Source organism: Camellia sinensis, chromosome 11 (genome assembly GCF_055761805.1).
Source record: "Camellia sinensis isolate YWXY chromosome 11, ASM5576180v1, whole genome shotgun sequence".
Lineage (NCBI taxonomy): Eukaryota > Viridiplantae > Streptophyta > Magnoliopsida > Ericales > Theaceae > Camellia > Camellia sinensis.
Window position 1 is genome coordinate 37,241,999 of NC_138971.1, and position 9,493 is coordinate 37,251,491.

Below are 9,493 nucleotides of genomic sequence, written 5' to 3' on the forward strand. Positions count from 1 at the left end.
GAGGGTCTTTTCGGCACACCACTACCGGGCAGCTCACCATTTTTGTGTTGCAGAGATAGACGCCGTCGCAAGAAGCTTGACGACCAAGGAGTACGGAAAACAGAGGATATTTCGCCCCCGTACAATTGGCGTCGTCTGTGGGAAGTTTTTTGATACTCAACCCTTGTTCTCAGAGCTTCTTCGATCATTTCCATGGCCAACAACGGCGAAGCCCCACTGTCCGTCGTCGATGGCATCACCCCTGAGTACGTCCGCTTGAGAAAAGGTCCTCTGAATATTCTAGCCATAGCAGGCCTAGAAACTCCTTCGCGGAGTGCGCAAGACAAACGCGGAAGGAGTGCTGATCTCTCGTAGAGTCCTGGGGGCCGCAGACGCCGAGGGGAGTCCCATGCGCAGCACCTGGAGCACAAACTCAAGGACCAAGATGCCGTCATTCGCAAGATGGCGGCGGAGATGGAGCTACTGAAACGCCAGATCAAAGGGAAGGGTGTTGCTGGAGAGGGCAACCTCAGTGAGAGCACCCCGTCCCCTCGTTAGAGCAGTCGTCGCCAGGAGAGGACCCACTCTCTCTCCATCACCAGGAACTATGGGGTTGGAGGCTCCAACCAAGGGGAGGGCAGGTCCCTCTCTCGCGACAACACATACCGCCCCTCACGCCCGACGCCGACGTCGGGATCCTCTTTCTCCACACGTTTCAGGGACTTGAGGGATGTATTGGAAGAGAGGGCGCGCTATCGGGAAGCTCGAAGAGTGCCGGCATTGCAGAGGTTAAGCGCTCCAGTGCGTTACAGTGAGGAACTGGCGATGCCAGCCCCCAAAGTGATGGCCCCTGCGTTGGAGGACAAAGAGCTGGCGCGACTTACAGCCACGCCGCTGTCTCCAGAGATTGAGAGTACGCCACTCCCCGCCGAATTCCACCAGCCAAAGTTCACTTTGTACGACGGCAAAACGGATCCGTACATGCACGTGAGTCATTATCGGCAGGTGATGGCTGGCCACCGGCGCAACGACGCTCTGATGTGTCTCATATTCCCAGCAAGCTTGGGAGAGCTGGGTCTGAAGTGGTTTGAAAGGCTCCCGGAGGGGAGTATAGAGGGGTGGCAACAGCTAGCAGAAGCCTTCGTCACCAGATTCAAGACCAACACTCGAACGCCGAAGGAGGTCGACCATCTCCTGGGCGTCAAGATGGAGTCTGGGTGTTCGTTGAAGGCATACAATGCAAAGTACTGGGAAACATACAACGAGATCCTCGACTGCCCTACGAATCTAGCGATCACTCAATACAAGCGAGGTCTTCCGGTCGGCCATAGGCTGCGAGATTCACTTACGATGCATCAACCTACAACCATGGAGTCTCTAATACAATGGATCAATGAGCACATTCGCGTGGAGGATGATGCTGCCTCTGCGACCGAGAAGGGTAATCCGGTCGTAGCGGACAGAAAGGTGGCTGGGAAAGTTCACTCAGTCGGGCGGGAGGATAACCGGTCAAAAGATCAACGCCGCAGATCAAACCCCGATGACCGACACAAGGGTCGCAGAAACGACCGAACTGACGCACCCCGCGACGCCGCGGAAAATGCCAAGAGAAAACTGAAGGCGCGGACAGGAATTACTACGGTCTTCAAAATTCCCATCTACCGCATTTTGAGCGAGATCCGAGGCGAGCCTTTCGTCCGTTGGCCGGCCAAGTTAGGAAGTGCGCAGCGAGGCTTCAATCCAAAATACCGCTGCACCTTCCATGAAGAACGAGGGCACTGGACAGAGGATTGCTTACCGCTCAAGCAGCACTTGGAGGAATTGGTGGCGGCAGGGCATCTTGACCAATACATAGATGGGGGGATCAAGGCCGCGCCAACTGGACAAACCGAGCCCAACGGAATGGCCGCCCTAGAAGCGCCCCCGCAAGGTGTAATCAACGTCATCCACAGAATCATTGAACCGGCCAGGGTTTGCGAGCTGAAGGGGATGATCAAGAAGGCCGAGCACATGAGGGAAGTGCTCTCTGTTCAGCCCGCTGTGAAGAAAGGAAAGACCGAAGAAAGGGACATCCTTTCATTCTCAACCAAGGACTTGGAAAGAGTTCAGATGCCGCACAATGATGCCTTAGTAGTCACTCTTCGCGTCAACGACTTTGATATGAAGAGAATCTTGATCGACCAGGGGAGTTCGGTCGAAATCATGTATTATGACACGTTCAAACAGATGAAGTTAGAAAACAAGGACTTGGCCCTTGCGACGTCTCCTTTGGTCGGCTTCAACTCACAGCCGGAGTGGCCAATCGGAAAGATTATTTTGCCGGTCAAAGCGGGTTTAGTAGTAAAGCAAGTGGAGTTCTGGGTGCTCAAAGTTCCATCCACCTACAACTTGATCTTAGGTAGGGGCTGGCTGCACGCCATGCAAGCGGTTGCCTCGACCTTCCACCAAGTCATGCGCTTTCCGGCGTCGAGCGGGCAAATAGAGGAAGTTTGGGGAGACCAGGTGATGGCAAAACAATGCTTCATTGCGGTAAATGGCAGCCGAGCAGCCAAAGGGTTTGTCCAAATGATCGAGGAGCCCGAGGAAAAAGAGGTCCTTGAAGACGTGGGAAGGAAGGCCGAGGAAAAATCGGTCGAAGATTTGGTGGAAGTGCGCTTTGACGAAAATGATCCAACTAAATTCTTCCTCTTGGGATCATCTTTGTCTAGTGCCGAGCAAGCAGATTATGTCAACTTCTTGGTTTCCAATTTGGAGGCCTTTGCCTGGACGCCTTACGACATGCCTGGCGTCGACCCGAGCTTCATCTGTCATCAGTTGAATGTTTTCCCCAACGCATGGCCAGTCATTCAAAGGACGCGCCGTTCAGCCCTGCACCATGCTGAAGTGGTGGCGGAAGAAGTGAAGAACTTGTTGGAAGCCGGGGCTATAGAAGAAGTGCAATACCCTCGGTGGATATCCAACACGGTGGTTGTTCCCAAGAAAAATGGCAAGTGGGGAGTCTGCATTGACTACAAGACTGTCAACCGGGCTTGTCCTAAGGATAGCTTTCCCCTTCCTCGGATTGACCAGCTGGTGGACTTGATCGCTGGCCATCAGAGGTTTAGCTTCCTGGACGCTTATCGCGGCTACCACCAGATAGCCATGTATAAACCGGACAGAGAGATTACATCGTTCACGACCCCCAGAGGATTATATTGTTACAAAGTCATGCCGTTCGGACTAAAGAACGCCGGGGCAACCTTTCAGCGGATGGTTACAAAAATGTTCGCTCCTCTCTTGGGCCGAACAATGGAGGCCTACATCGACGATATGGTGGTAAAGAGTAAGGAGAAGTCTGAACACCTCACCGACCTAGCAGAAATGTTCGCCATACTTAAGCACCATAAGCTTCGTCTGAACGCCTCCAAATGCGCCTTCGGAGTTGGCACTGGAAAGTTTCTGGGTTTTCTGGTTACAAACCGAGGGATTGAAGCCGACCCATCCCAGATCAAAGCGATACAAGAGCTGGAGCGCCCGAATTCTACAAAGGACGTGCAACATCTTGCCGAGATGGCAGCTGCGCTGAACCGATTCATCAGCCGGTCTTCGGATCGTTGCAGGCCCTTCTTCAAAACTCTGAAGTCCAAGTTCTTCTGGGATGAAGAGTGCGACCGTGCACTGGCGGACTTAAAAGCGTATCTCTCCTCAGCCCCAATTTTGGTCACGCCCCAGCCGGGCGAAGAGCTGTACCTCTACTTGGCTGTTTCTCAACACGCGGTGAGCGCGGTATTGATTCGTGCTGAAGGCATCCAGCACCTACCAATCTTCTATGTAAGCAAGACCCTGCTCCTGGCCGAAACAAGATATCTTCCCTTTGAGAAATTGGCGCTGGCCCTAATGATGGCGTCGAGAAAGCTGGCACACTATTTTCATGCCCATACAATAGTTGTGCTGACCGAATTCCCTCTCAAGGTGCTCTTTGAGAAGGCCGACTTCACCGGAAGGATTCTGAAGTGGGCCGTGGAATTGGGGCAGTATGACATCAGGTTCCGCCCGTGCACCGCGGTCAAAGCTCAAGCTCTTGCAGATTTTGTGGCGGAATTTGCCCCTAGGACGCATCCAGTTTGCCCGATTGATTTGGTTGGTGCGGATTTAGCACAACCCAAGGTTTTGGCAATGGAGACGAGCGTTGGCTCGCACGTGGGAAAAGGGCAAAGTTTGACCGAACTAGCAAAGTCTGACAACTTGTTGGAAGATGAACCCAATGGAGACGAGAAAAAAGACCAGAACGAGCTAGCCAGAGATATTGAATTGAGAAGCTCCCAAAACCCGTCTGATTGTTGGAAGCTATTCATTGGCGAGATGTGGAAGCTCTTCGTCGATGGAGCGTCCAACAGGCATGGGGCCGGGCTGGGAATTGTGCTGACCTCACCAGATGGGCTGATTATTGAGCAAGCAATTACGCTCGGATTCCCGGCGTCCAACAACGAGGCAGAGTATGAAGCCCTCCTCGCCGGTTTGAGAAGCGCATTGAGAATGAAAGCCACCGCCCTTATGGTCTTTAGCGACTCCAAGCTGGTGGTCAATCAGGTATTAGGGGAGTATGAGGCAAGGGATGAAAGAATGGCCAAGTATCAAGCGTTGGTGCGAGAAGAAATCAAAAAATTCCCTGCGATAAGAGTGGAACAGATCAACCGCGAAGAAAACAACTCGGCTGACAAATTGGCTAGGCTCGCCTCCACTCAGACAGCTTTTCCTAACCCCTTGATGATAGAGTTTTTACCCCGGCCAAGCATTGAGGAACCGGAAGCAACCGAGGTGCTCTGCGCCGACTTGGGTCTTTCCTAGATGGATCCCATCATCGCCTTCTTAAAAGACAGAGTTCTACCGGAAGAAAAGAAGGCAGCCCACAAAATCTGAGCAAAGTCAGAGCGGTTTTGGCTCTCCCCATCTGGAGCCTTGTATAAGAAGTCCTTCACCGGGCCGTATTTGAAGTGTGTCCACCCCGCCAAAGTGGAGACTTTTCTCTACGAAATACATGAGGGCATCTGTGGAAGCCATACTGGAGGCAGGTCCTTGGTGTACCGAGCAATTTCCCAAGGTTACTGGTGGTCGTGCATGCAGGCGGACGCACAGAAATATGTTCGCAGGTGTGAGAAGTGTCAGAAGTTCGCTCACCAGATCCACCAGCCGGCTAGAGATTTGCTCCCTCTCACAAGTCCTTGGCCGTTCGCGCTTTGGGGATTGGATATTGTTGGACCACTCCCAGCAGCGCCGGGCAATCGCAAGTTCTTCATCGCCGCCACCGACTACTTCACCAAGTGGGTGGAGGCCGAGCCACTGGCGACCATAAAGGAAAAGGATGTGAAGAAGTTTGTTTGGCAAAACGTCATTACTCACTTCGGTATACCCAGGGCCCTCGTCTCAGATAACAACACTCAATTCGATGGGAAGCTCTTTCGCGGACTTTGCGAAGAGTTGAAGATCGAGTTCTACAATTCGACGCCGGCCTATCCTCAGTCTAACGGTCAAGCAGAGGCCTCAAACAAGACCATCTTGGATGGGCTAAAGAAGCGGCTTGAAAAAGCCAAGGGGAAATGGGCTGAGGAACTTCCCAACGTGCTTTGGGCATACCGCACTACCCCAAGAAGGTCGACCAGGGAAACACCATTCGCTTTGGCCTACGGCATGGAGGCAGTCATCCCGTTGGAAATTGGCATGCCAACCATCCGCTCTGAAAGTTTCCAGCCTGATCTGAATAATGAAGCCATGGCATTGGAATTAGACCTTGCCGAGGAAAGAAGGGAGCGGGCACTAATCCACATCGCAGCTTATCAACAAGAACTCTCCAAGAAATACAACAAGGCGGTGCACCCCAGACTATTCAAGGTCGGAGACTGGGTTTTGAGAAAGGTACTTGGCAACATGGTGGTCCCTGGCGAATGAAAGCTCGGTGCGAATTGGGAAGGACCATACAAGGTGATTGGTCTAGCTGGCAAAGGGGCATACCATCTGGAAGATTTGGATGGCAAGGCTGTCCCCAGACCATGGAATGCAGCCAACCTTAAGGTTTTTTACTTTTGAATTGTAATTTGCTTATGTTGTTTAAGCTTTTCCAGACCCTTAGCCTCTTGGCACTAGATGTAAAAGATAGCAATGCTTTTATAATAAAAATAGCACTCTTGTTTGGTATTACATCTCTGTACAATGAAATCGCAAGGACACAAGGCAATCATGGATGCCAGGGGCAATGAGACAGCCCTGAATGAGACCGGTCTGATTTCATCTCACTGGAATGGAGACAGACCGCACAAAAAGTTTCCGTAGGGAAAAGTTCGCATTAGCCTAGGGCCGAGCTGGTTTCCCTCGCCCGGTCGAAATGTTGGCGTCATGACCAACCTAGCTGAAACATTGGTGTTTTGCCCAATGTAAGGGCCGAGCTGATTTTGCTCGGCCCAGTCGGCATATTGGTGTCTTGTCCAATATGGGAAATGAGCGGATTTTGTTCGGCAGGATTTCTCGGTGCTGGCGTTTTGTCCAACCGATAAGAGGCCGAGCTGACTTGGCTCGGCCGAAAGGAAATGTTGGCAGCTTAACCAACTCATAAGGTGAGCTGATTTTTGCTCGGTCTCATTGATGTAATGGAAATGTATGATTCTGCAAACATTTCAAACCGAGCGGATTTTGCTCGGCCAAGTTACAATGTCAGTTCATTTAAATTTTCAAGGAGCTGAGCTGCCAGATATGTTGGAAAACATTCTGGATGATTTCAGCTTGGCATATTGCGCGGCTCAGCCGACCTGCCAGTTGTGAATTATCAACGTTTAAATCGAGACATTTATACACAAGCCAACCGAAAAGAAATAGACGATATACGAACAAAAGGTTCAAAAGTTTCATTGATTGAAGAAGATTCAGTACAAAGGTGGGGCCTGGCCCGGTTACATCCCAAAAAAAAAAAAAAAAGGAAATTTCAATCCATTTCAAGATCGACAGTTTGTCCGGCTGCCTGCACCGTCTGCTCAGCAATCACAATTGTCTGCTTGGGCAAGTTTTCCTCGGCGTCGTCGTTAGCTCCATTCCCCACAGCAACATCCCGATCAGCCACTTCGTCATCTTGTGATACTTCGGCAGTAGTTTGCTCGGCTTATTGCGCGGCGGCGGCTTCTTCCTCGGCCTCCTTCCTTGCCTCCGCAATGAGCCGGTTTTGGGTAGCATTGGCGTAGGCCTGCATATAGACCGGGATATATGCTGCAGGGGGGTTCACGAACATTTCGGCATCCTGACCAAGGCCAACTTTTTCCACGGCAGCCTTCCAGCCGCACTGGAAAAAGATGTCCTTGGTCGCTTGGACTTGGCGCTCATAGGTTTTCTCCCCCTGCTTATATCCACGGTCCTCTGCCTCATCGACCGCTTTATCCTTTTCTTCCTTATGGGCGTCACGCAGCTTCCGCAGCTCGGCGAGATACCGAGCTTTCGTCGACTTCACAGCTCGTTGTTTTTCCTCGCTAGCTCGGTCAACTTTTGGGAGAAAGGTATCTCGCTCCGCCACGACTGCTTCTTGCGCGGCCTTGAGTTTTGCTATCTCGCCTTTCTGGGCCTTGTTCTCCGAGATGGCATCGGGCAGGCTCTGCCGCACTTTGATCATCCGGTCATGGGCCAAGTAGTTCTTTTGCGCGGCCTAAAAACCAGTGAGAGATCGTTAGTACTCGAAAAACCGCGCAAAAACTGAGCAAACAGTTTGACATAAAAAAATAGAGAACTTACCAGCACTATGGATTTCGCCGCCGAGCGGAGGACCTTGAGGTCGGAAAGCTCGTCATGTTTTTCATATCGGCGAGCAAGATTAACCCCTTGGTCAAATTGAAACCAAGCGAGTAATCTTTGTCCGCGCAGACGGAGTCCTCAGAAGAAACTGCCCGGCCCTGGTATTTGAACTCGGGCACCCAGACCGGGGGGGTGGCTGAGCCCTTGCCCTTGGATTTGCCGGCCAGTGGTTGCTCGCTCCGGTCCCCTGGTTCGGTTGAGGCAACCTCAGTTGAATCTTCATCAAGGAGGTTTTCCCCGGTCATCTCCTTCCTCGTCCTTTTCTTTGATCGGCCAGCCGGTTGTTCGCTGGCGAGAGCAAGCACAGCTCCTTCTGTTTGCCCGGCTGGGGTGGAAGATGTTCCCCCGGTCGCCTCTGGAGGTTGGGACTCTCCTTCCTCTCCAGTAATCATTGATTTGATCGCCCTTATCTTGGCCATTTCTTGCTCGGCTATAAGGGGGACGAGTCTGATTGGTGGCAAGTTGGGATCTGGTTCAGGGGATGGCGCACATAGGAAGTCGGTGACTCTGCTCTTGTGCGGCGCTTGGTAATGGTAGGTTTGCTCGAAACCGAGAAGTTTTGATGCCTCCCTCTCCTCGGCTGGATGGCGAAGCAGGACCCTGATGGCCTCTTGGTTGGCCTGGTGGTAGTCCGCTGCTAGGTACTTATCTGCAGAAAGGAGGTAAGTGTTAGACCGGTGCAAAATTATAATAATGAAATACAGAAAGAGGATAGTGCGGTCAGCCGGGCTACTTACCAGCACTGCCAAAATCTTTCCTAATGTACCAGCCCGGTATGGGCGCTTCGGTGTCCTCGTAAGCACCGGACACCCAGAGGAAGTCGTCGTCGTTAGTTTCTTTGTCTGGGTTGCCTTCAATGAGTTTTGCTCGGCCCTTCTTGACTTTGAGGTACCAGCAAAGCCCACTCTTATTTCTACTTAGGCTATATTGGTGGAAAATTTCTACAAGACCGAGATTTAAACCGAGCCACTGATTCAGCTCGGCGACGCCGTTTATTATTTTGTATGTGTTATTTGAAACTTGGGTCGGGCAAAGCCTCGTCTGCCTCAAAAATTCGCAGATCAAAGGTTGCACGGGGAAGCGAAGCCCTCCTTCAACAATGGAAACGACCGTAAAGGGGCACTGGTCTAAGTCGCCCCATAGTGTGTCTCCTTTTTTGGCGAATTCTAAAATGACGTCATCAGGAACGTTGTACTCCCTTCTAAATTTGGCCATCGCGCCAGGCGAGCTTACCATAAATCGGTACTTCTCCATTATCTCGGTTTTATTTGGTTTAGTGTGTATCCCGGTCAAAAATGCTGGTGTATTTGCTCGGACTTTGAGCTCCACCAGTGGTAACGCTGAAGGGCTTGGTCGGTCCTAGTTTGTTCTGCATTGATTAAGAAAGAATTTCAAGGGTTAGCACAGCACAAACTGCATGGCTCACACTGGATTTTTTAGCTCGGTGAATGTTTTTGGGTTTTTGGTCGGTCTATCCCTATCTCGGCTGGACGGCACGGCTGATTTAGCCTTCCTGGTTTGGCTCTGATTTTATCTTTGGTTTAGTCAAGGCAAGTTTTAGCTCGGTTAGACCTGTTTGTCGATTTTATTAAGCATTTAGCTCGGTTGCGGCCTCAGCGAGCATCTACAAACCATTTTTGCTCGATCTAAACTCTCTCTATGGATTTAAATGAGCATTTAGCTCGATTTTGAATAGTGTTCATCCTGT

At 51.4% G+C, this 9,493-nt stretch overlaps 1 protein-coding gene across 1 annotated transcript; it reads left to right on the top strand.

Annotated features, from left to right (window-relative positions):
• The first annotated feature begins 987 nt into the window (after positions 1-987).
• Positions 988-4,806, top strand: LOC145802270 (uncharacterized). The gene is made up of 2 exons (XM_082894950.1): positions 988-3,051; positions 3,205-4,806. Exons 1-2 carry the CDS (start codon positions 988-990, stop codon positions 4,804-4,806), a joined length of 3,666 nt encoding a protein of 1,221 aa, XP_082751076.1.
• Positions 4,807-9,493: the final 4,687 nt, after the last annotated feature.

What these genes read in the sequence shown, in the direction of transcription:
- LOC145802270 (XM_082894950.1), top strand. Translation starts at nt 988, where the DNA reads ATGGCTGGCCACCGGCGCAACGACGCTCTGATGTGTCTCATATTCCCA. An exon ending in TTCCTCGGATTGACCAGCTG is followed by an intron (nt 3,052 to 3,204) that starts GTGGACTTGATC and finishes TTCGGACTAAAG; the next exon opens with AACGCCGGGGCAACCTTTCA.